At 34.3% G+C, this 27,078-nt stretch overlaps 1 protein-coding gene and 1 long non-coding RNA gene across 7 annotated transcripts in view; one reads left to right on the top strand and one right to left on the bottom strand.

The window, feature by feature from the left end:
• LOC144373264 (transport and Golgi organization protein 1 homolog) overlaps nt 1-24,477 on the top strand; it is a 161,740-nt gene extending 137,263 nt beyond the window's left edge. For 2 of the 6 annotated variants that reach the window (XM_078036367.1, XM_078036370.1), the window contains 21 exons: nt 5,135-5,266; nt 7,542-7,563; nt 8,484-8,572; nt 8,809-8,886; nt 8,974-9,084; nt 10,306-10,377; nt 10,557-10,661; nt 11,305-11,427; nt 11,525-11,630; nt 12,652-12,707; nt 12,796-12,886; nt 13,058-13,196; nt 17,967-18,068; nt 18,924-18,984; nt 19,099-19,134; nt 19,211-19,278; nt 19,398-19,498; nt 19,680-19,817; nt 20,788-20,864; nt 22,470-22,632; nt 23,650-24,477. In XM_078036367.1, the coding sequence (XP_077892493.1) occupies nt 5,135-5,266; nt 7,542-7,563; nt 8,484-8,572; nt 8,809-8,886; nt 8,974-9,084; nt 10,306-10,377; nt 10,557-10,661; nt 11,305-11,427; nt 11,525-11,630; nt 12,652-12,707; nt 12,796-12,886; nt 13,058-13,196; nt 17,967-18,068; nt 18,924-18,984; nt 19,099-19,134; nt 19,211-19,278; nt 19,398-19,498; nt 19,680-19,817; nt 20,788-20,864; nt 22,470-22,632; nt 23,650-23,933 (2,154 nt within the window). In that variant the 3' untranslated portion in view covers nt 23,934-24,477. The other 4 variants (XM_078036368.1, XM_078036369.1, XM_078036372.1 and 1 more) reach the window with 4 other exon arrangements.
• Nucleotides 1-27,078, bottom strand: part of LOC144373268 (uncharacterized) — a 45,134-nt gene that overhangs the window by 15,913 nt on the left and 2,143 nt on the right. The gene's annotated exons all lie outside the window — the stretch shown is intronic.

Here is a 27,078-nt window from a genome sequence, read left to right as displayed (position 1 = left end):
AGGCAAGAAAAAGAAATAAAATGCACTCAGATTGGAAAGAAAGAAATAAAATTCTCTTTATTTTCAGATAACATGAATATATATAGATACAATCTGGTATGATCTAGAAAAAAGCTATTGTAAGGTTGACAGATAAAATTTACATCTAAAAGCAATTATATTTTCTATATATTAACAATGAATAATTAGAAATTGAAATTTTAAAGATTTCCATGTACAATAGAATAAAAATATGAAGTATTTAAACATAAACGTGGCAAAAACTAAAATGTATATATTAAAAACTATAAAATATTGCTGATAAAATTAGGTATATCTCTCCTAAATGGAGAGATATACCTAATTTATGAGTCAGAAGACTAAGGTGTCCATTCATCCCAGTTTAATCACCAGAGTCAACATTATTCCAATCAAAATTCCTGCAGAGTTTTGTAGAAAATGACAAACTGATTGCAACAGACCTAGAATACGTGGCTTCAAGACTTAATCTAGGCCTGGGGATGTAGCTCAGTGGTAGAGCACTTGCCTAGCATATGCAAGGTCCTGTGTTCAATCCCTAGTACCATACGAAGAGGAAAAAAAGAAAAAAAATATTCTAAAGCTACAGTAATCAGGATTGCAGACAAAACATTGGAACAGAGCCAAGAATTCAGAGATAGATACACAATATATATGGCAACAGTCATTGACAAAGATGGAAAGACAAGTAGAGAATGGGAAGTTTTTCAGCAAATGGTACTGAAATTACTGCATATTTATATGCAAAATATTGATCCATGCCTTGCATTAGACACCTGAATTAACTCACAGACTTAAATATTAAACTCAAAACTACAAAACCTCTAGGAAAAAAATAAGAGAAAAATTTTTGTTGAACTTAGGTTTGGCAAAGATTTCTTAAATTTGACAACAAAAGCATTAAAAAGGATTTGACAATGTGGGATTCATCAAACTAAAACCTCTGTAATTCAAAATACACTTTGAAGTGAATGAAATAGACAAAACACAAGCTGGGAGGAAATTACTGTAAAGCATTTATCAAGACTTGCATCAAGAATATATGAAGAACTCTTAGAACTCATTAGAAAAAATATAGTCCTGTAAAATAACACTTCATCAAAGAAGATAAACAGATAGTAAATAAAGACATTAAAAATGCTTGACATAATTATCAGGGAAATGCAATTTTGAAGCATAAGAGTTACCACTACACACTTATTAAATATCTAATATTAAAGACAATTGTGCTGAGTGGTTGGAGATGGAGGAACTGGATGGGTACACAGCTGGTGGGGATATAAAGTGGTAGAATCACCTTCTTAAAAAGGTAAACATATACCAGTCATATCCAACCATTCTTTTCCAAAGAAAAGATAAGTTATATAGCAATAGGAGGAATTTTATATTTGTAAAAGCCCCAAACTGGAAAAAAATCCAAATGTCTATCAATAGATGATAGACAAATTGTGGTATGTACATATAATGAAATGCTACTCAGCAATAAAAATAGATGATAGATAAACTGATGTAGATGAATCTCAAATTATGCTGAATAAGAGAAGCCATAGAAAATACATTATCCCATACACATAAAACTTGAGGAATACAAAGCAATCTATTAAGATAGACATTTTGCTGGAGGAATGGGAAAGTGGGGGGCAAGAAGGAAGGGTGACAAAGGGCAGAATTACCTAGAGAATGAGAATATTTTTGGAAGTAAAGGATGTGTATATTATCTTGATTATAATGGTGATTTCATAATTTCATGTTAAAATTTATCAAATTGCACACTTTAAATACATGTAATTTATTGCATGTCAATTTTACCTCAAAGCTATAAGAAATAATATACTCATCTTTTTTCACTTTCTAAGATACAATTAGTATTCTACAAATATTTTTCTCTACTTCATTTTAAAAATATATATTCTGGAAACCAGCTCTTAGCAGTATTTAAAATTATTTTCTTTCTTCTTTGGTTTATTCAACAACTTTCATTGATGACGGTTGTTTCAGCCTTTTGTGACCATCTTGTATTATTATAATTAATGCTTGAATAACATAGTTTTGTAAATACAAGTTTTAAACATTTGTTGTTGTATTCCCAGTATCTTTAGAAGTTAGGGCTGGGGGACTATAGCTCAGCAGTAGAGCACTTGCCCTAGATACCCTTCCCCAGCACTGAAAAAGTTAAAAAAAAAGTGCGATTGTTGAGTTAATAGGTAAATATATAAGCAGTTTTGGGAGATGTTGCCAAATCTCATTCATAAGGGTTGTATCATTTTGTATACTTATCTGAGAATTTGTATTCCCCCACATTCTCTCACCTACTGAGTATGTGGTCAAACGTTTGGATCTTGCCAATGCAAGTGAGAAATGGTATCTTGGTGTGGTTTAATTTGTATTTTGTTCATTATGAGCTAAGCAGAGCATGTTTCCATATGTTATAGCTATTTGCATTTCTTTTCCTGAGATCTGTTTATTTCTTCAGCCCATTTTTGTATAGGTTTGCTGGCCATTTTATTTATAATGTTCTTTATATTTCAGGAACATGATTCTTTGGACAATAATAGGTTGCAAATATTTTTTCTCAGGTTGTCATTGTCAAACTGTGTGTGTGTGTGTGTGTGTGTGTGTGTGTGTGTGTGTGTGTGTGTGTGTGTGTAGCAGGTTTAGATACAGCCAGGAAAGATTTTTTCAATGAGGCAGGTTTTGCCCACTCATAATACATAGAAAATTTCACCCAATATTTTCTAGTACTTGTTTATTTTCTATTTTTACATTCATGTTTCTTATCCATTTGTAGTTTATCTTTTGAATAAGTAGAGAAAAATCCAATTTTATAATTTTCCATGTGGTAACGCTACTTATTAGAAAGTCTATTTTCCCCAAACTAACTTTTATTGTACCCCAAGTGTCCAGTTGGTTCTGTTTCTGGATTCTCTCTTCTGTCCCACAATCTCTATGTATTCTTGGGCTTGGACGAGGGTACATGAATTAATTATATAGTCTGCCCTCCCTGTACCCTTCATTGCTCTTCTTTTTCAGTGCTTTCCTGCTTATTCTTGTTCTTTTGAATTGACTATAATCAACTTGATGACAGATTTTTAAAGATCCACATATGTTCATTCCCTCCCCAAGTTAAACGTCCCCAGTTTCTTCAATTTTTAGCACGTGCTTTTCGGGGGCTATTCATGATTCTGTTCTTTTCCACAAGTCATGCAACCTTAAAATGTGGCATCCAGAAATGAAGCCACCGGAGTGGGGTGATAATGACATGATTCCTTAGGGTAAGGCTTTTTAAAAAGAGTGTCATCCACAATTGGAGAAAGTAACAGGACTGGATTGAGCAGGGAAGGAAAGCCCAGTCCAAGCAGTAGTCCTTTATAAGGGAGCAGGAGAAGCTTCTCCTCTTCTGTCTGCACTTTTGGGGCAGGTAGGTACCTGGTGTCTCAACACGTTGACAAAAGGGTTTTGCTCTGGGAGGAGCTGGGAGGCCTGACTTTCTCCTTTTTCCTAGTCTCTGCCTATAATCCCCTTTTGCTAGTTCCCTGGCTTCCTCCAGGGCCTTCTAAATCGCTGGTCCTCTCCCAGTTCCGGGGACAGGTGAGCCTCTTTCCTTCTGGAGTCCTTTCATTTGGACTCTTCTGCTGGGCTCTCCTTGCGCTGTCCCCCGCTGGGCTCCGCAGTTGGTTCTTTCCACTCCCTGCCCGCCCCTCTGCATCCTCTGTCCTCTCACTGCTGTGGGCCCAGGGGCTTCCTCTGATGACGCGTTTTACTTGCGTTGGGCGGAAAGCGCCTGCGGTGGAGGAAGGCAAAGTTCACTCCCAGTACCTGCCCCCTGCGCTGGGTCCTACCGAAGTAGGAAACGGTGAAAGAGGGTCCTGTGCTGTTCTGCATGGAAGCGTTGCTTCCGCTCAGCTGTCCCTACACCATGGACTCAGTACCTGCCACTGTGCCTTCTGTCACTGCTTTACCGGGGGACCCGGAGCTCCTGGGACCCCTGTCGGTGCTCTACGCAGCCCTCATTGCCAAGCTACTGGAGGTGACGGTCCCATTCCCAGGGAGGGACCCCAGCTCTGGCAGGCGGGTGGCTGAGTTCTGGCGGAGTGGGTGCACTGACTGTCATGGCAACGGAGAAATGGAGTGTGTCGGGCCCAAGGCAGGCAGGACTTGAGTGTATTGTTAAGCGAGGCCGGTGAGAGTGTACTTGAGCTTTCCCCACTTGCACTTTTTTTTTTTGACGGAATAGAGGTGACAACCTCATGGTATGTTCCGAAATGCAGCCAACAATCCAAACAGCTAAGGTTACTACAGGTGTTTTCCCTACGGAGACTGCTGGGGAATTGGGCCCAAATGACAGTTATCTCCTATTACGTGTAGAGGGCGGTGAAAACAGGGAAGAATAGGCAGGTGTTTACTGCACTGCCTTTGAGCAACCATTTAAAATTAGGCTTTGAATTTTATAGAAGGATGTTAAATTCAGAGAAGTTTAAGCCAGTTTTCAAGAGTTGTCTGAAATTACATGTCACTTATCTGTTTATATAAGAGTGGAATGGAAGTAAGATTTAAAATCTTATATCATCATTGTTTTTATTTGTTGCCATAAAATTAATTAGTTCTTTCATATATTTAAGTTTTTGTCTTAAATGAATTTTTTAAATTATAAAAACCAGGTTATCTAAGAGAAAAGAATGATCCAGAGGGATTCTAGCCAGGTGTTAGACAATGTGATGATATAGGGCCTGTTACAAACTGGAAATGTATGCTCAATTTAAAGTATTTAGATTCGGGCTGGGGTTGTGGTTCAGTGGTAGAGCGCTTGCCTAGCATACATGAGGCACTGGGTTGCATCCTCTGCACCATATAAAAACAAAACAATGTGTCCACCCTAAAACTAAAGATACATAAATAAATATTTTTTAAAAAAGTATTTAGATTCATTATACTTGAAAACACTGCAAGCCAACAAAAAATGTGAGACTGCCAGTATCCTCTCTCTTGAAGAAGCTATTGGAAAATATTGAGGAGGTTGATTTCTGATGAGGAGGTTGGTTTAGAATTGCCATGATTCTTTGTGACTGTTTTGTTATAAATTTAAGGTTTCCCATTTCTTCTAATTTGTCTGTTTCAGCTGTTTACTACATTGCCTGATGATACTCAACCTGGGCCTGATTTTTATGGACTACCATGGAAGCCTGTAGTTTTCACTGTTTTCTTTGGGATTGTATCCTTTGTCATTTTTTTTTGGAGAACTGTTCTTGTTGTGAGTAAATTAACTTACTTATACCTCAGCACATAAGCACAAGGATTATTTTATATAGTCACTGCCCCCCCCTTTTTTTTCTTTTTCAGTTGCTAAAACACAAATTAGTGGTTTAAGTCAAACTAACCTTATAAAATAATTTAGTGTGGGTGCAGTTGGTAGAACTGGTAATTCTTACAGCCATCCTGACCAGTAGTTTCATATGTATCAGAAGTCTTAAAAGTGGGATAAAAGATGGGATAGGTTAGATAAATATCCTTTTATGTAGCATATATGTCTAGTAATCTATCTTAAAGAAATAACTATGCTTTGAAGATTTTGGTAATGTTTTTCAATGGAACAGTGTATTAGATTGAAGACTTAGCACAACATAATTCATTTAGGGGTTATTGTATGTTCAATTAATGGAATAGTAGGCAGATGTATTTATTTCAAAGCTTTGAGGTACAGAAAATGCTCACAATTAAATGTGAAGTGGGGAAAAAAAGGAGAAACTAAGATTTAAATGTTGATGAACTGTATGTTAATATAAACACATATAAACAGGGGGAAATGCTGCAAAGAAATACAGTAAAATGAGAAAAAGGAGATGAGATAATTTTTCCAGTCTTTTATATAAATTTTTCCCAGATTTTATGATTTGATCATATGTTCAGAACATACCTTTTTATTTGGAAGTATAGATTATGTGTTGTCCAAAAATCCATTAAATGTTTTGTTCATTAAGTCTTTTTTTTTCCTGAGCAGAATTAGTCTATCTCTGTGTATATGTGTACATATATGTATAAGTGTGTGTGTGTGTGTATATATATATATATATATATATATATATATATATATATATGCTTATACATACTTATGTTTGTACTGTAGGTCATTCTGTTTCATAGTTATTTAACATAATTGGAAGAAAATTATTTTAGGTAAATGGACTTTGCATATGAAAAGCCTAACAGTTAAAGAGGTCAAAAGCATTGGATACAAATCTTTTCAAATCTGATTGTTCTTTTTCTGATTTCTTAATTATATCAGACATATCATTGTTAAGATAAGTTTCCTCTCCTTGTACAATTGAGTGTAAAATCTCCTAGAAAGTATTCCCTTCTTAAATAGAAGAATCGTTTGCCTGGATTCCTGTGAGGAATTTTCTAATCTCATTGAACTTTTTCTCAGCTAAAAGGAAAAAGGAAATAGAAGGATAAAGAGAAGGGAAAAACATGACAACATTTTATATTTCTCTCTCTTGTTTCTTTCATTTCAAAAACCCTGGTACCTGTTTCTCTTTTCACTAGGTTATGTGGGATCTGGTTCCTAGCTTGTTGCTCCTCAGTTTCAGCATTTGACTTTGGAACTTTAGTCCTTACCTTAGATGACTGCTTTTATGCTACTTCCCATTTTCCTCTGTTGTCATTTTGAGTAAAAGGTTAGCAAGGCTATGACATTAAAGAAATGTTCATTTCTTTCTGTGTTGGAGTTTTCTGAATGCAATTTCCTATTACGAAGATCCCATGGATGATCCATGGACACATCTGAGTATCCCATCACCATTTATAACATTTGAAAGGACAAGTAATATGCTAAGTTATAAAGAAATTTAGTGATGTTTTTAAAAAATTTCTGCTTACGTTTTATTATCAGGTAGTTTATTGCTGTCTTTTGGAAATGATTGTTTTTGTCCTTTCCAGAATATGTTAATTGTCATTTCTCTTGTTTCTTGTGCATTTTCTTCTAGCAGTCTTCCCTTTCAGAATTCTTGCTATACATTTAGTGGTTTGCAGAAATAAGATGATGTAGCCTCTTAGTTTCTAAATTCAGCCAATAGCCAAATTTAAATTGGAGTTCTAAGATGTTTTCTTGTGAGTGAAAGTGGCATATCTTAGTACAAAGATTATGCCTTTAATATTGTTTCCTCAGATTCCTTTTGAATAGTCATTGTTTCTAGACTTTATCCTGGTTATTTAGAATTGTCAAGTAAATGATTTTGAGTACACACACACACACACACACACACACACACATACACACACACATATTTACTGTGAAATAAGGTGCATATCTTAGTGTTTTTATGTCAGAGGCTATTTATGAAATATCACTACCAATTAAATTTAAAAGGCTTGTTAACCTTTACTTATTTTTAATCCTATAAATTATTATCCTGAACCAGAATGTTATTAAATTCTCACTTGGTTATGATTCTGATTGTTGTTTTAGGAATGCTGTTTCTATTGAGCAGATGTTTGATATCAAATTTAATCTTTTTTCTCTCTTCTAGGTAAAAGATAGAGTATATCAAGGTAAATTTTTAGGTCTCTTAAACTTGTAATAACCCTTTGTATTGGTGTTTGATGTGTGTTTTATGTATGTTAGAAGTAGATACAGTGACTTTTAATGTCTATTATCTTTTTTACCTCCTGAAAATTTTACTGTTCCTAGGTTGCTAGCATGGATAATAGAGTAGATGATGATGGTTCCAACTCTGAGATAGGAGATAAAGAGGAGGAACAAATTGTGGATAGGGAGATGATAAGTTTTAATTTGGGGCAGATTAACTTTGAATATTGATATAATGCAGATGTATTACATTTGAAGAGTATTTCTATGCTAATGATTTAATCATGCATAAAGTAATTGAGTAGATAATTTAAAGAATGTTAATGTGAATCAGTATGTTTTCATTTCTGTTTTTCTTTGCAAAGAATTAAATGATTCCATTTTCTGAAAAGAAAGTGTTTTGAGAAGGGAGGAATATCAAGCTACAACACTTTACTGTATTTCCCATCTGTGAAATAAGCTTAAATTTAAATATCATTTTGGATGGGAGGGGTACCTGGGATTGAACTTTGGGGCACGCTACTGAGCCACATCCCCAACCTCCTGTATTTAGAGACCAAGTCTCACTTAGTTGCTTAGTGTCTCGCTCTTGCTGAGGCTGGCTTTGAACTTGGGATCCTTCTAGCTCAGCCTCCTGAGCCACTGGGATTACAGGTGTGTACCATTGCACCAAGCAAAATATCATTGTTCTTATATTTTTCTTAAATTTTAATAATTTTTATACTCTTATTGCTAATAAGCATAGATTTCTTTTTAAAAGCATAATAGCTATGCTAAGAAGTATTTCCTCATAGTACCATATAACATGTCTTTGCTTTTAGTAGATTGAATAATTGAATTTCATTTAGTGATTGTAATAATCTTGTATATTTCCCCCTTTTAGTCAATGAACAGCAAATTTCCAAAAAGGTGAACAATTTCATAAAAGAAAATGAAGAACTAGTGCAGAAATTGTCAAATTATGAACAGAAGGTATAATTATTTTTTTGTTTCTTTCTCCTTTGGTTCTAGCTTGAATCATTTCTACCTGTTTTAATTTAAAAATCGTATTTTAAAATTTTTTTCATTATTTCCTACAAATCATCCAAATTCTAAGCAGTCATGTATTAAGTACTGCTTTCTTCTGGAAAGGGTCACTTGTCTGGAAGTAACTTGTATAGTAGCACTATAATTTGTGTATCTTAATTCTGAATGCTTTATTTGCATAGGTGAAGGAATCAAAGAAACAGGTTCAAGAAACCATGAAACAAAAAATGATTCTTTCTGATGAAACAACTAATTACAAGGTAAAAATCCCTTTTTTGGGGGGAATTACATTCTAAACTCAAAAGTAAATGTAATGAGTGAGTAATCTTGACACCTATTTTTTCCAGGATAAAATGAAGCTTCTTGAAAAAGCTAATGAACTTCTGGATGAGAGAGCTAAAAGTCTTCATGTTATGTTAGAATCTGAGAAAGAACAGAAAGCTAAGAATCAGGACTTGGTAAGAGTTTTGCTGCTAAGTGTTACTGCAATTTGGCTTTTGGAATATTTTGTAAAATTGGTTAAGTTAAACTTAGTCTAGCTGTTAACTAAAGTAAGATTAGGAGCCAAGGAAGTTGAACCCACTTCTGCCCATTTTGTGGAACTTTTAAGTACTGATACAACAAATTATTTTTATGGGCCTAGGAAATATTTTTATTCTCAACCTTGGATAATTTTCATATTGCTTTGCTCTGCCCTTGGAAACATGCAGAACAACTAAAAAACTATTGTCCAGTTGAACAGTATTTGTTTACTTTTTACTTGAAAGAGTAATGAATTAATCAATTTTCTGTACTTAAAAAAATTTATTTCATTTTCAATTCATGTTTCATTTTCAATTTTTATAAGTTTCTATAATTACATAAAAGTTGCAAAAGATAGTAGAGAGTGTGTTCTAAAATATCCTACCCCCAAGTAAGCTTGATCACCTAGCTGAGGTAGTATTTATCAGATTTCTCCACTGTAAAAATTCTTTCCAATCCTTTTCATATTGTATTCTTTGGAAGTTACCATGCACAGCCCACAGTTAAAGTATGAAGAGTTACAAGCTCAGGATGCAGCTCATGGTAGAGCACTTGCCTAGCATACATGAGGCCCAGGATTCAATCCCAGGCATTGCAAACAAAGATTGCAGAGTTATATCCACTTCCTTAAGGAGCGGGTATATTTATAAATTTTTTGGATTTCTTCTGTATGTGAGATTAGTCTATTCTTCCTTAAATTTTATCATTTTTTACTTCAGATAAGAAAATTTTAAAAATGATCTTGGGAAATTTTTTTCTCTATCACTAGAAAAAAATTACTAATTTGAACTGGTTTACTTGAAACAGTAATTAATTAGTTAATTTTCTATGCTTTAAAACATTTTATTTACTTATTGCATTATGATTTTCTATACTTTGACCTTTTTTTTCTGGTTATCTCATAAACAGTAAGGTTGTGGATGCCATGAAATATTTATGACTTCATTTTCCCTCATCTCTTTCAGTTCTTGATTTTTTGCTTAGTCCAAAGCTGGATCCCCTGCATTTACCTGAAATGTAATGGGATGGCTTGACAAAAATTTTGTTGTGTTTATCTTTTTAGTATATATATGTGTGTGTACACACACACACACATATATATCAGTATTTCTACTGAAATCCTAATGCATATTTTGTGTTCTGTTTTCACCTGGCAGATAATGGAAAATAAGAAAACTATAGAGAAGCTTAAAGATGTCATTTCAGTGAATACTTCTGAACTTTCAGAGGTAAAGCTGCCAACTCTTGCTAACGGATATTAATACTATATCTTAGTTTTGTTGCAGACCAAAAATTTGAGGTGTGCTAAAATGTGCAAAAAATGAGAACTGTATGATGTGTGGTTTGGGAAAGTATAACTTTGTTTTTTCTTTGGAATTAATTCACTAACTGTAGTGTTTTGCATTAGCTTCACATTGTCCTTAATGAAGCTAAGCTTTGTGAAGAGAAGGTGAAGTTGGAATGCTGTCAGCTTCAGAAAGAAAATACCATGCTTAAGAAGAAGAAAGAGCAGGTAAATAAAATTTGATGTCATACATAATGTAAACTAGAGAAGTGAATATCATTATCTTGTATCTTTTTTGGATCTGTTTCTGAGGTAAGGAATATTCATGTAGGACCTTTTCTAGATATGCAAAGTTTAAACAATGCTCCCCAAATTGAGTGCATATATATGGTCTCCATCTGTTTTGGATTTTTGGATTATTGCTTTTCTTATCAAATGTCAATCAGTTATTAACTTGCATAGCCTCAAAGAAACTTTTTAAACCAGAAAATTAAGTATTTTATGATCCTCTTTTGAGTAGTTACTGATTCACCGGCCAAGGGAAGATTACATGATAAGGAATCTAAATTTAGGAGACAGTCATATGTGCCCAGCCATTCCTGCTGGAGGTAAATTATTTGAATTGGCAGCAATTTTCTGGGGAATGCAATAAACAGGGTCAACTTCCTGATAGCTCTGATGTTCTTACTGCAGCTGTGAGAGTTGAGGCCACTCTGCCCTCTTCCTTAACCAAGGTCTCAACCTCCTCGATTGAGGGAGGCCACCGAGGAGTATGGCTCTGTATTTCTTTGTCTAAGTCTTGTAGTCCTGATGTATCCAGTGCAGAAACCCCTCCCTAACCCATAGGAATTCATGTGTTTTGACTTTTCAGTTGCAGCAGGAAGTGAAAGACTGGAGTACATCACACGCTGAGCTCAGTGAACAAATGAAATCATTTGAGAAGTTACAGAAAGATTTACAAGTAACGCTTAGTCTTAAAGATGATACTATTAATGTAAGTTTATACTCCAAATACATGTTTCATCTCATGAATTCTCCTGAAATCTTTGAATTAAAATCGAGAGTCTTCCAACCTTTTGCTTCTTTTCTAGGCTCTAACTAATTACATCACACAGTTGAATCGGTTACAATGTGAATCTGAATCTGAGGATCAAAGTCGAGATGAGTCAGATGAATTAACCAATGGAGAGTTAGCAGGTAAGATCAGTCTCAGGGAGGTTGAATCCTTTTTTTCTTTCCTGTCTTTAATTAAGTATACAGATGCCACTTTTCAGCTGGCTGAATTTCTTCTTAAGCTTCAGGGTTGTAGACACATATCACTGGATCTATAGATATGTCTGTTGCATTGGCAGAGGTGGGTTGCTGGGGTATAATGTAGCAATAGGCATATGAAGAACACTTGACTTTTCCTATCCCATTGAAAACTAGTAAGTACACTGCAGCTACAATAGTCACATCCTATACCTCTAAGTATTGAACATTGTACAGTAAGAGAAATTTATTTATTAACTTATGCAGATGATACTTGATTTTGATACTCATCATCTCTATGGCTCTGTGGTTTTAAGTCCACAGTCAGTCTTAAGAGTCCGGAGGTAGTTGGAACCATAAACTAAGGCTGTGAGAACAGAGGCTAGAGACTATCAGAAAGCTAGAGAGGGAGTGTAACAATGTTTACTGATGAGGAAAATATTTCCAGATGTTTTCTCCCAAGTTGGATATTGCTTACATAGCAAGTATTTCAAACCACACCTGGTAGTAGATTCAGGGAGAAAATAGAGGATTGAATCTTTCAAAACAAGACACTTACTTGCCCAGGTGAAGATAGATCTGAGAGAGAAGAAAAGCTTTTATCTTACAAGAATAACATAGATAACATTTTAGTTGTGCAAACTAGAAATTCACCTTTTTAAAAAAAAAAACAGACACAGTACTTTTATTTATTTTTATGCTGAGGATCAAACTCAGTGCCTCACACATGCTAGGTGAGCACTCTACCACTGAGCCACAACCCCAGTCTGAAATTCACCTCTTTCTTTTTTTTTTTAAATCTAAGCTTGCAATTCTCTTAAAAGTCATTAGTCTAATCAGTTTAATTATTTAATTGATTTTTTTTTCTTCCGGTGTTTGAACACAATCATTCTTTAGTTTGGGGAAGTTAGGAGAATATAGAGTTAAAAGTAAGGAAAGGAAAAGCTAAAAGTCTTTTGTTTTTTAGGTGATCGGAACGAGAAGATCAAAGATCAAATTAAGCAGATGATGGATGTCTCTCGGGTATAGTTCTTTGTAAGAGTCCCATAGTGCCTGTGAATTCTTCCTATGCCTCACTTTTAAGAATACCTCTCTTTTCTGCAATTTTTAGACACAAACTACAATATCAGTAGTTGAAGAGGATCTAAAACTTTTACAACTTAAGCAAAGCACCTTGATGTCCACAATATGTAATCTAGAAGGTGGGTTCTTCTTGAGAAGAAATTGCCATGTTGAAAAGACTTAAAATTTTATTGGAAAGATAAAGAATGGCTTCTTGCTTTCATGCTTCTTACTTTTCTTGGCACTACTCCCTCAAACAAGTTCTTAAGTCCTTGTACACATATAGAGATAAGCTGTTTTATCCTTTACAGACCAAATAAAGAAATTAGAAAGTGACTGCAATTCACTACGGTCTTCTAAAGCTGAACTGGAAGAGGAATGCAAAACTCTTAGGCAGAAAGTGGAGATTTTAAATGAACTCTACCAGCAAAATGAGATGGCACTACAAAAGTAAGATTTTCATTGTTTGTTATTGTTATCACTGTGTGAACTAACAGATAATTTTATCTTTTCTTAAGATTATTTACAATTTTTTCTAGTTGTAATAAGTAGAGATTTGTCTTTTTTCCTTTGTGTTTTGTGTCCTATAAGTTGCATTTTTCTTTCCATCGTCAGTCTTAAGAGTCCTGAGGTAGTTGGAACCATAAACTAAGGCTGTGAGGACATCGTAATCAATTGTCAAATTCATATGAAGGCAGGAAGTGGTAAACTGGTATTAACAGTCACTGATGTGGAAATACCTCTCAAAAGATCTAGGCCCTTTCTATGATCCCACTATTTATTTTAATTACCTTTCATTGTAATCAGTTATGTAATTCTAATGTTTTGAACTTTTATCTCTAACTCTGGACCTTTAAAAATACTGAGTGATTTGGAATGACATGTTTTAGTAGAATAAAAACTTCAAAAAGGAATAATATTTACTTATTGATGGTACAAGTTTTGGACTTGAATATCTCAGATGTTCACACTAAAAATTGAACTGTGGCAAGGACCTTAGGAGTTATGATTACAGAAGTACTTGTTTGTAGTATATATTTATATATTAATCTTCTCAGTGTGGAGCTAGTTATTTTTTGAAAGTTCATTTGAAGTTTTTAATCCACAAAAATACTTGAATTCTCTAAAAATAGGTTTTTTTGTGTCAGATTTTGTTTGTTTGCACCTGATTTTACTCTTCGGCATATATATATATATATATATATATATATATATATATATATCTTGTTAAAGCAAAGACAGACCTTCTTATAGACCTAACTATTTTTAGGTATTTTGACTTCTGTTGCCTAATTAATGCATTAAATATTGAAACCTTCCCATTAACTTTTCTAAAATTCTGTGATCTCCAAGCGACCTTTTTAGAATCTCAAATTTTTGTTCAGGCCAGTTCTAAATGCCTGGCCTGTTTCAAAGAAACATTTCTCATTTTATCACTTTTTATTTAAGAGAACACTTGTTTTCTCTGTCCCTACTAGTAATATGAATGACCTAAATGGCAATTAATTTTCTTTGTAATGCAGTTAAATTATAGCACTATTTTCCTCAACTCCTCCAAAATTCATTCAGTCATCATCTGTGGTTTGTACTCTTTTTACTCATCCCCAGGTACTATGTTAGTTCATGCCTGTGTCATCTTTTCTGTTTCTAACCTAGGTCATCTGTCTTCATTCTCCATTATTTATATTTTTATATAATTTATTTCAAATTCTTAGTAATTTTCTCTATAGCTGCTTGAGTGGACTTTCTAAAATATGTCTGTCCATGTCAATATGTGCCTGTGGTTTATGAAGAATTTGCTTTCTATTTGATGACCTGTTCTTTTTTTCTTCCTTGTATCTTTTTAATAGTTTAAATATTTTTAATTATTTTCCTCATCCCCTGTATAAGCTTGATGTAATCATAAATTATAATGGAATTATAATTATATAATTGTAATTATATAATTATAATTATAATTTTATTCATCTTCTCATAATTTAAAGGCCATGGTATATATTCTGGATTTAATAAAAACCTGACATAGATTAATAGGTTTATTATTTTTTTTATGGGCTTTAAGTAGCTCCCGAATCAGATAACTGTTGTGGCATTGTATGTTAGTACTTCATATACTGTGAACTCCATAAGACATTCATTCAATTTATACACATATTTAAAGTTTCTGTAGTTCTGCATTCTACACTGTTGGTTTCATATTTGAAATTATTTTCATTCTATTTGAACATTGTCCTTTAATGATAGATTTGATTAGTGTATCAAAGTAGTACAAGGATAAACAGAATAGTATTTTATCCACTAAATATTGCTACCTTTATAATCTGTATTAGGTTGACATGAACTTCATGATTAGAGTTAAAACCAGTTTCCATTTTTAAAGGATCTCTCTTTTGGCTACTGAATTTTGACTGTTACTTAGTTTTAGCAATTTAAAAATATCCAATTAATTACCATCTGTTCTAAATTTTTTCTTTATGGAGTCCATTATCATTGTTGTTTGGTCTTATCCCTCCCCTAGTTCCTGTAGTCATTTCTCTGTTTTTTTATCAGTTTTATTGGGAAGTGCCTAGGTGTAGTTTTCCCCACCCCACCCACTTTTTCCTCTTGCAGTTATGTTGTTTGGGACCATTAAATATTTCTTGAGTCTTTTTTTAAATGTTGATTTTACCTCATTCTCTCTTCTGATTATAATAATGCATATTAGAATTTGATTTCCCCTGCCTCCTACATTCTGGATTTACTTCTTCTGGATATTTTCTTCTGACCTGTCTTAAAAGCGCTAGGATTTATTTTACTTCCCAAATCTGCTGCTAAAATCATTCATTGAGTTTAGGATTTTAAAAAGTTCAGGGTTTAAAATATTATTTTAGTTGTAGATGGACATAATATTTTATTTTATTTTTTATAGAATTTTTTTAAGAGAGAGAGAAAGAGAGAATTTTAATATTTATTTTTTAGTTTTTAGCGGACACAACATCTTTGTTTGTATGTGGTCCTGAGGATTGAACCCGGGCTGCACACATGCCAGGCGAGCGCACTACCGCTTGAGCCACATCCCCAGCCCGACACAATATTTTATTTATTTTATGTGGTGTTGAGGACTGATCCCAGTGCCTCACACATGTGGGGCACGTGCTTCACCACTGAGCCACAACCCCAGTCCTATTTCAGTACTAAGGCTCAAACCCAGGACCTTGAGCCATGTGCTCTACTATTGAGCTACCTCCCCAGACTCCTTGCTCTTTCTCATAAGGGACTAGTGTCTTACTGCTTTCCAAGCTATCTTTAATCTCATCATTCTGCCTCTGCCTCCTGAGTATCTTCGATTGTAGGTAGGTCACCACACTCAACTATTTCTTGGTTTTATAGTTTCTAATCCTTTGACAAAATTCATAATCTTTTTTTTTTCCTCTTTTGTGGTGCTGGGGTTTGAACTCAGAGCCTTGTGCATGCAAGGCAGCACTCTAACAACTAAACTATATTCCCAAACCTGAAATTCATAATCTTGACTTTACTTTTTTGAGTATATAAAGCACAGTGATTTTAAAACATGTGCGGATAACCCCATTAGGTGGTTTCCTTTTCTGTGGGATTTTTTTCTCACAGAATTTTGTCTTATGGAGTGCCTGATCAGTTTTGATTGGCTAACATTGTTGTGATAATTATAGATGAAATTTGAGGACTAAGATGAAGTTATCTTTTTATATAAAAGTGTTGAGGTTACTTGAGTAAGATTGTCTGTCACTTTAAACTTAGTCAGCAATTAAGATAATTCAAAAATGACTTGTCTTTTCAATGTTTCAGTATTGTTCCTTTTGGATTTTTTGCCTGTTCATCACTTAAGTGTGCAGTACTTTCTAATCTAAACTCAAAGGCTAGGGCTTTTATTAAGGGTCCCTTTATTTGTAGCCCCAAACACTTGTTTTTACCTCTAAGCCCAGGAATTTGATGAAGGCTTAGTTCAAACTCATTATATCTTTGTGTTATCTTCAATATGTGGGTAAATCTAGGAGAAAAGTACCTTAAAGTGCCAGCCTTACTTGTAATTCTGAGATTCCTTTTTCTAATGGATCTTGGCCACATACATATATCTTCACTGCCTTTTTAGCTTGGATCCTTTCAAACACATTTTTATATTCTTATAAAGATGTTTTGATTGTTCTTAGTGCTCTCAGACTAACTCTTTGATAATTGGAAACAAAATTCTCTCTGTCCTTCAAGATTCAGTTTTCTCCATATTCCTTCTTAAGCCAGTGGGGAAAATTATTATATTCCTTTAGGTGTCATTTATACCTGAAACAGTGAGATCTTTTATTCTTTAGCATCTTACAAGGTAACTAGTATATTATAGCCACTCATAAAATACTTGCTGAAGAATTAAATGAGAAGCTATATAAGAATATATAATCCCCTTTTTCTATTTGGTATCAATAATCCTTTTTTACTATAGTTCTTCTGATTTATGGAAAATTAAGTTTCAATTTAATTATCTTTTGAATTGGAACTATGGCTAAAGTAATACAAGGATAGCAGAAAATAGTATTTTTTAAATCATTAAATGTGGCTACCTTTGTCTCAGTAGATGAACATCTTGAGTTTCATGATCAGAGTTAAAACTTGTCAGTAGATAATACTCTGATCGTGGGTCAGTTTGGCTTATTTTCAGACATTATCAAAACTCAGGTTTGTCTTTTTGCTTAATTGCAATTCTTTTGAAATAGATATCTAAAGTGTGAAAAATGTTCTGTCGTTAATTGCATAGCTAAAAAGACATATTCTAGAAGATTTTTTCTTTGACTGACTATATCTTTATTATGGTACCAGTCTTGGATTGAGAAAAGAGTTCCTCCATGACAAAGATATACTTAGTGTCCTACCCATGGCAGAAACGAGAAAAGAATTATCCCCTGCTTTATCCTAATATGTTTAATTATGTTAGGTTGATCAGTCCTGATCTTCCACATTGAAGTAAAGTGAGTTTTTATTATCTTACACACAGGATACTTGCCCCTGGGGCACATGTTGTTTTCACATTTATTTTATTTACTGGTAAGTAGAGAATTAAGAGGAGAAGTTAGAAAATGTAAGTGATTTGCCAGAGTTTGATTTACGAAATTGCAGGTTTGAATTTCTATTTTATGTGCCTAAGCATTTTATAGAATTGTGGGAAGTGATATTTACAAAGAGAAACTTTTGATTTGATAACTGGCTTTATTTTAGGAAACTAAGCCACGAAGAATATGAGAGACTAGAAAAAGAGCAGCGGCTGTCAGCTGCAGATGAAACGGTGGTTTCCGCTGTACAGGAAGTTAAAAATTACAAGTGAGTTCAGTTTCTAAAGGAGGGTGTCAATGTCTAATGATCTAGTGTTAGCTTTCTTTTTTAATCTTTTTTTACATTATGTAGATAGAAGAAAATAGCATGGAAGTATAAATAACGAGAGGATATGAATACATTCAATTCACACAGGAGAAAAAATAAATTTCAACTTTACAAATGAAAAATGTTAACAAAAAATTTACTTACACCCAATGGGGGAAAGATCATAGGGAACTTGGTCAATGCAAACAATTCTGCGGGTTTTGATTGTTGTAGTAATTCTTTAAGAAATCAGTTTGCTGTGTGATGTATCAAGACCCACAAAAGTGTGGCATTTGATAGACCTTGGAAATCTTCTATGGATATAATTTGAAAAAAATAAAAAATGTTTTAAGGAGGAAGATATTTCTAGCAGAATTACTTGAGAACACACTGATGAACAGTTACAGAAATTATAATTTATCATTCAGAATCTTTAGCAATTAAATGATAAAGAAGTTATTAGTATTAGGTTTTTATTTTATTTATTTATTTATTTTTGGTGCTTTACTACTAAGCTACATCCTTAGACCTTTTTTTTTCCCTTGAGACAGGGTCTCAGTTGCATAGGTTCCCACTTAATTGCTGAGACTGACCTCGAACTTGTGATCCTCCTGCCTCAGCTTCCCAATCATTGGGATTACTGGCATGTGGCATTGCACCTGGTCTGTAGTTAGTATTAGTTTTGATCACACTGGATTCATATAACCATAGAAATGTTTTTCTTATGTATGATAAAGTCTTTAAAAGTATAGCTGATGGAATAAAGGGAAAATGGTCAGAATGTTTCAAATGTTATTCAATTGTTGTAATTCTTAGGCGGAGAATTGAAGAACTGGAAGAAGAACTACAGAAAACCGAGCGCTCATTTAAAAACCAGGTAGTAATTAATACTGTCCTATAGTTGCAGAATTCTTTGTATCTAATACAGACAATTATAGGCTATTATAATGAGTCCCTAAAAACATATTTTTTAATGTGTTGTCTTTTTCAGATTGCTGTGCAGGAGAAGAAAGCTCATGATAATTGGGTAAGATTTTTTCCCCATTTTCTTTATTTTGTGCATAGCCTACCGCAACTGAATTTGAATATTTTCTCTTTAATAGCTCAAAGCTCGTTCTGCAGAAAGAGCTATAGCTGAAGAGAAAAGGGAAGCTGCTAATTTGAGACAGAAGTATGTGATTTTGGTATCTTACTATATGTTTTATAGTGTTTTAAGGTTATGCTAGATATTATCTATGAAGGAATAGATTGCTGTTTCATAATTCAGCCCATTCTTTCTCAATATTCAAGACTATTGGAAATGACCCAAAAGATGGCAATGCAGCAAGATGAACCCATGATTGTAAAACCTATGCCGGGAAGACCAAATTTACAAAATCCTCCTCTGAGAGGTAGGGGGCACTTTGTAAAAGGAGCTATTTTATTTCTTGGTGCAGAATGTATGTAAATTACTTTTTATTTCTGTCTGTAATGATTATGAAATAATCTGAATGATTTGCTAAAGCAGGAGGTGAGGGTTGGTGTCAGGGAGAAGGCTACCTTAAAGTAGTAACACGGCATTGTTGTCTTTAGGTCCACTGAACCATAATGGCTCTTTTGGTCCATCCCCCGTGAGTGATAGAGAATGTTCCCCTCCACTGACAGCAGAGCCAGCTGGAAGACCTCCTTCTGCTACTCTTAATCGAAAAGATATGCCCAGAAACGGATTTGGTGAGCATTCACATGTTGCTTTATAGTAAACTGCTTCAAGGTTTTGTTTTTTTTTCCCTTTTGAATATTCTAATAAAAACATAGAATTTGGGCCTGTACAATACATAGAAGATAATTTCTTACGTTATCTTAGTGAATGTTTTCTGTAAAATCTGTTCTAGAATAGAAAACATTTTTTTTTTCCTGGAGGTCCCTGTATTGTTTTTTTCTTTTAAATTTTACACTGTGAAGTGTAAACCTTTATCTTTAAATTAAATCTCTATGGTGTTCCTTTCCAAAATATTATAAAAGTAGCCTTAAACTTTATGTAGCATACATATTTCCAACATGAAATACTGAGTCTTATTTCCAATTCTAAATAGGACTGTAGCCTTGGTAAGATTGGAATTCAGGTTATACAGACTAAAGAAAAAACAGCCTACACATACTTCAAGTCTATAGCTTAAAGTTTAGGACCAGTACTTATTAATCTGCTGTTCTATCAACCCAAGGCAGTTCTTTATTTTTCTTAAGTCTCTTTATAAATTGTGATTTATGTATTGGGCAACCCATTTTTTTTAAAAAAAATATTTTTAATTGTAGATGGACATGATATCTTTATTTATTTTTTAAATGTGTGCTGAGAATCAAACCCAGTGCCTCACACATGCTAGGCAAACACTCTACAACTGAGCTATGACCCCAACCCCTGGGCAACCCATTTTTAATGTTGCTTTCCAGTTATTGTTGAACCCTGACCTGTCCACCAGTGGTTTATTTCTTCTGAAAAATACATACAAGGGCTCTGATCTTTCTTTCCCAAGGGTCAATGGATGGACCTTTACCTCGTACTGGTCTTCTGAGGCATCTGGGAAACCCATTGCCTCTGGTAAAGGACCAAGTAATTTCAAAGAATCTGTAATTGTGGATGGAGGATTTTTATTCTTTTCATGTTAGAATAAGTCTGAATCCATTCTTTGATCTCTAACAGACCCAGGATGTGGTCCAGCTCACATGAACAGCAGCTCCAGAAGTTCTTCTCCAGCTAAGGTGACGAATGAGGGCAAGGTAAGTTTTGTAGTTACTGTGAATCATGTGGTCATGCAGGAACATGTAGCTTTCCTACAGTACTTTCTCTTTGCTTTATCCTTCTTTGTGTTCTATTTGTACTATCCCATTTGTTTTTTAAAAAGCAAACTGTTCCCCAAGAACCTGAGACCCCCTCAGTCTCCACCATTACTTCTTTGACTGAGCATCCAGTTGGAGTAAGTACTTAGAGGTTGAGAACTGAATTGGGTTTTATTCTGTGCATTTCTGGGAAGGATATTCAGAGCATGACACTGATCTTGTTTGCTTTAAACTGCATGCAATATTGAGCTTACTTTTCTCCTTAACTTGGGAATGTTGCTTAAGTGTGTACAACTATAATGAACTACAGAATGTAAAAAGTTATCACTCTAACTTTATATGGTGTTTTGTGTTGAATCTTCTAAGGCAAAGTAAATTCATTATAAATTATATAATTCATCATTTTTATTTTTGTTTGGAAGAATGTTATTTAAGAATTCCTCCATTTGTGCAAACCCTATTTTGAGTGATTTGAATTAGATTGGTATCAGATTTTCTGAAAGTGAAATACTGTTTCAGTGAAACAATGATAATCTGAAATGACCTCTTGAGCCAGTCCCAAGCAATGGTCTCATTTGTTCACATAAGTGTATTCTCTTGTAACTGTGTTGCTATTATATCTGGTAGGTCTTCTGAAGCTCTATAATAAAATAAATTTTTAATTGTTTAGTTTCAAACCCACTACTCATAGGAAATGATAAATCAATATCTCAAATGGTGTACAGTAAATGAAAGTAAATATTAAAGCCTTTTCTTCCTAATTTGTGTATATAGCACTGTGATGGAAAATACTTCTCAAGTTCCAGTGTATATATATTCTAGGAATATACATCTCTGGAGAAATCTAAGGGCAGCTTAGATAAGACCCCAAACCCCTTTGTAGTAGAAGATTTAAAAGAGAGCAAAGACCCATTGTTAGAGAGGAGTAGAGGTGGGAAAAGCATGGCTTGGAGGCAAACCTGGGATTGAGTTTCTTTAATATGCAGTGTGGCCTTCAACAAATTATGATATTCCATTTGCTTTTGTTCCCTCTTATTTAAAACAAGACAGTCTACTTAAAGATCTCAGAGGTTGAATAATATATGAAAGACTTACCGAAGATACTCTGAATAGTAGCTATTATTACATGGGTAGAGAATGGATTTTTCATTTTATTCTGTTCATTCTTAATATGGAAGTAATGAGCTATTGTGATGAAAGGGAAGTGATGGGGAGGGGGGGAGTCCCTTTGAAATAGATTGTAGTGAATACAACATGACATACTGGTCAGAAATCACCTCTGTTAACAACCTCTGCCAGTCCTCTTGCCTTTCCCTTTCCTGTGCAGATATAATCAGTAACAAACTGGTCCCTCTTGTGGCATCCTTCCAACTTCTGTAAGCTGTCAGTGGGAATACACAGGAGGGGTGGGTAGAGTTTTGTTGCACTGATGGTGTTCTCTGGACAGGTGCCTGTTTTGGGTTTTAGCTTTTATCGGTGTTGGTACTTTGTCTTAATACATAGGAATTTTAAAACTTTTAACTTCTTTCAAATCTTAAATTGCAGGTTCATATGGCTATGAATGGGCCCCCTCCTTTCTCAGGGGTACCCTTCATGGGCCCCCCCATGGGACCCCCAATGGGATGGCCTCCACCACCTCCCATTCGGTATGGACTGCCACTTCAGCTCGGTGGGCCTTTTGGGCCTCAGCCAATTCCTCCACCTTTTGGTATGATGATCTGAATAGTAGTGATTGACTTATAAATCACATTCATCTTCCACTTCTATTGCTTGCTAAAACAGTTGGTTGCTATCTCAGGTCTTAACAATGAAAGGATAAAGCTGAGTACATTTTAACTTTTCCTCCAGTTTTCTGGCACATATGGGACACTACATAATCTTATACTGAGATAGGCAATAGCTATCTCTCATAGACAAGGATAAGGGGCTATATACAGAAAAGCCAGAAATATTACTTCTGCAGATGTTTGTTGAAAATCTGTTGATATGCACTGCAATAGATGGAAAGGTGGATGAGATGCATGCCATAACTTAAAATTTTGTCACAGATATGAAAATCCTACAACATAAAGTTTGTAATCACCCATAATGGAAGCATAAGCAGTAGGTTATAGAATATAGAAAAGGAAAAGTCAAACCCTCCTTACCTTGAGAAAAGTCAGAGGGAAGTGTTAAAGAGGAGGATTTAACAGTGATCTAATAAATGTTGCTGATTTAATTAGGTGGCTGTGGAAGGCCTTTTCCTGGAGGGCCTGCACCTTGATTCTGATGGCATGTGTAAAGTCCATGCTGAAATACTTCATGAATTTTTAATGGATAGAGTAATAAATAGTGGGATTTCCTTTTATCAAAATTTCTTTGATGTAGTAAAGTTCTTATTTCATAATCTATCATCTTTTCATGGTAATATAGTACTTCCAAATATAAATGGAGCTCTTGTGAGATAGAAATAATTCTGCAATTATATAGTAGGAAAAGAAAAACGACAAGCCTGGAGCTAGGTAGAGCCATATTTAAATCCTTAATATGTTGCTTCATGGCTGGTTGGCCAAAGTCTATAACCTAAACTTGTTCCATTTCAGTTTGCCTCATCTGGCAAGTCAGGATGTTCACCAGTTGATGTTCTAGGCTTGAGAGAAATTAAAGACTATAATATCAACATACTTGAAATCACCCTAGTTCAGAAATTTCTGGGTATTTACATAACTTCCTTTTTATTTTCCAGGTCCTGGTATTCATCCACCAATAGGCTTCAGAGAATATGCACCAGGTGTTTCACCTGGAAAACGGGATTTGCCTTTTGACCCTCGTGATTTTTTTCCAGAACCTGCACCAGCACCATTTAGAACTTTAGGCTCATTTGGACCAAGAGAGTACTTCATTTCTGGTGCCCCATTACCACCTCCAACTCATGGTCCCCAAGACTATGGGCCACCACCTGCTGCAAAAGACTTAATGCATTCAGGCTTTAAAGATGAAGCTCCACCTACACCTGATTCTCAGGTGTGAGGGATGTTCACAGGCCTTAAAACAGGGCCTGTAAATTTAACCTCTGACACTTAGTCAGAAAATGGACTATGAACTATTCATCGAGTTAAAGGATTATTGGCTTCAAAATATAAAAGTTTATTTTAAAAGATTTATGTTTTTAGAATAAAGCTGCCTTGGCGCAGTATACATTTTGAGCCAAAATATTTTCCCCCTAAATATCCCCACTTAAGCTAGAGTATTCTTCCAATTTTAAAATGTGCAATAAGGAATATCTTTGTTTTAGTTAATGTAGCATATACAATTGCTAAATGATTTAGAATGTCATAATTATGGACATTTCTTGTGGAAATGCTTTAAGAACATGTATTTCCATTATCCTATTTTTAGTGTATTGCAGTTGATAACAGAGAAATGGTGTTTTATAAGCTTGATTTTTTTCTCTTTCAATATCTGGTCGCAGAGACTGTTACACTAAAAATGTTTACTCAAAGATCATAAACTTCATTTTCCTTCTTGCTGAAGTTCTTTGTTGTAATAGTTCATAAAAAATTGTTTATTAATATTTCCCAAGTGTCTGTTGATTCATTGGATCGTCATGAGACTTTGTGCCATTGGGGAAGCATGTAAACTCACTCTCAGAACTGAAGATGGTAACTTGGCAGCATATTCCCTGTTGCTCACTGTTAAGGAGGCTGGACCTTGGTCAACTGTGGACTTCTATAGAGGATTTCTTTTACTTGTGAGAAGTCTTGTGGCTCTATTTTTGTAGCACATTCCTGTACTTTTTTCTAACCACTGTCTATGTGAGAATGGTTTTCTGAGAATGAGTTTACATTAGTAGCAAGAGTTGTTTGACCTGAAGTTCTACTGCTTTTGCCATTATTGCATTATAACAGTAAAATATAAGGTGGTATGTTGTGTCTATAAAATAAGGAAATTTCTTTTTAAAAATGTACACAACACACTCTTCTCTTTCCCATACCTTGCCACTGATTTTCAAGGAATATGATAAAAAAAATTAGAAAAGTATAATCCTCTAAGAATGAATGAAACTCATAAACTTATAATGTCTATAATCAGCAAATATGGGCTGAATTAAATTCTTTTTTTGATAGATACTCAAATATATTTTATTTAAAAATCAATTAAAGCAAATCCTGAATCTGTAACTACTGTCTTTAAAACAATGTTTCTAAGAACTAGCTCTCCAGAACTGTAATATTAATTACGGCAATTTTAACAGTACATTTTAAGAGGTTTAAGATTTAAATAAAATTATAAAAGCCTAGTACTTTTTTTTACTGCTAGACCATATTCTTCCATTCTTTTAAATTCTAGAAAGTAATAGGATTGTTAAAACCTAGAACATAACATATCATTGTTCTTTTTATGTCCCCTAAGTATTCTCAAAATAGGGGCAAAAGCTTCAGTGTGAAACAAAATCTCTAAACTACTGAAGATAACTCAGAATAAAAAGAATTTGAGTCCTTTAGGAAGAATTCAATCTACATAACCTCCATTTAATATTAGAAGCAGCAGCTGTGTGTGTAAGAGGAAAACCATATAATAGCTTATGCCATTTTTAACCATGTAAAATAAAATTTAAGTCACAAACACCAATTTTGAATGTATCTTTAAACCTCTACAGGACACAAGGCAATGCTGAAGTTACTAAAACTTCTAATTTTAAAATAGCATTTAAATAAAGGTGATGTCAGCTAGGAAGATAGATTTTCAAGGAAAGGCAGATTTATTATTTTATTCAAAGCAACAGTAGTTTTCCCTCTAAAGCCTTTTTTGTATTTATTCTATTAGTAAGTTATAATGCATTCTACATAGTTTATCTGAGCAGTTCTGAACCCACCCATAGTTGCCTCTCCTTACATCCATCTGATTGATTGTACCACTTCTGTAGCAAAGCCCAAGGTATCTGCCCATATACAGGTTGTGTGGAGAATACTGTCCCCTGATTCAATTATACTTTTGTATCTCAAAAGTTTTAGAAGTCCTCTCCAGCAAATTGTGTTTCAGTTTAGTTACTAAAATCATTTAATTTGTGAAGCAGTAGTGTTTCAACCTGAAAATATTACTGCTATAGTTGTAATTATTGTCCAGTGACTCATCCCCTCCCACACTAGAAAGTAAATTTAAACAACTAATTTGTGAGATACAGATTGCTTTGTGTTAACTGCTTCAAGATAAAATCACCTTTTTTGGGGGGGGTTGGTCAATCAGGTCTGAATTAAAGCTAAGCTGACGACAATGTTCAATTTAAGTTTGTTTAATGCTGATGAAAGACATTCATATAAAGCATCCTCTTTTTTTTCCATATAACCCCATTCTTTGGTGGCAGCTGGGGTTGTGGCTCAGTGGTAGAGTACTTGCCTAGCACAGGCAAGGCCTTGGGTTTAATCCTCAGCACCACATAAATAAATCGAGGTTAAAAAAAAGCATTCTTATGTGAAGGATGCTAAATATTTCTTCATATAAATTATCACTTTGAGGGGCTGGGGTTGCATGTGAGGCACTGGGTTTGATCCTCAGCACCACATATAAATATAAAGGTACTGTGTCCATCTACAACCAAAAAAAGTTTGTTTTTTTTAAATTATCACTTTGATATACATATTTTATAGTATGAGAAAACAGAAAGAACAATGTATCAGTTTTGCTACATTTTAATAGTAGATTTTAAGGAAGCAACATCAAACATCAGTAACATCAAACAAAAAGGTACTGAGCACTCCACAGGGTACAGAGTAGAGTGCTGCCAAGCACCTTGGAAAGTTTACATGACATGGAGAAGATGAGGCCCTTCTCTTGAGAAGTTTACAGTCTGGAAATTTTGACTACTCAGAGTTTCGGTTGAGTGAACATTTTATTAAGGCAAATTCTTCATTTCCTAGAACTACTGTATACTGAACTATTTTTGCACTTGTGAAATTAACCCAATCCAGATGAAAGAAAAGACTAAATTTGGTTGAGAATTCTTTCAGGCTCATATAGTTTTATTAACATTCATCTAGTAAACAAAACTGACCTAACAGACAACTGAAAAATTAAAGACTAGATCTCTTGAAGTGCAAGGGCTAAAATAACTGTTATTCGTTTTAAAAAGCAAATTGATGGTATGATTAGGGTTTACACTAGTTTAAAAATAGGT

Source organism: Ictidomys tridecemlineatus, unplaced genomic scaffold (genome assembly GCF_052094955.1).
Source record: "Ictidomys tridecemlineatus isolate mIctTri1 unplaced genomic scaffold, mIctTri1.hap1 Scaffold_335, whole genome shotgun sequence".
Taxonomy (NCBI): Eukaryota; Metazoa; Chordata; class Mammalia; order Rodentia; family Sciuridae; genus Ictidomys; species Ictidomys tridecemlineatus.
The sequence above is the reverse complement of the archived record's forward strand: the minus strand, read 5'-3'. Positions and strand labels throughout refer to the sequence as shown.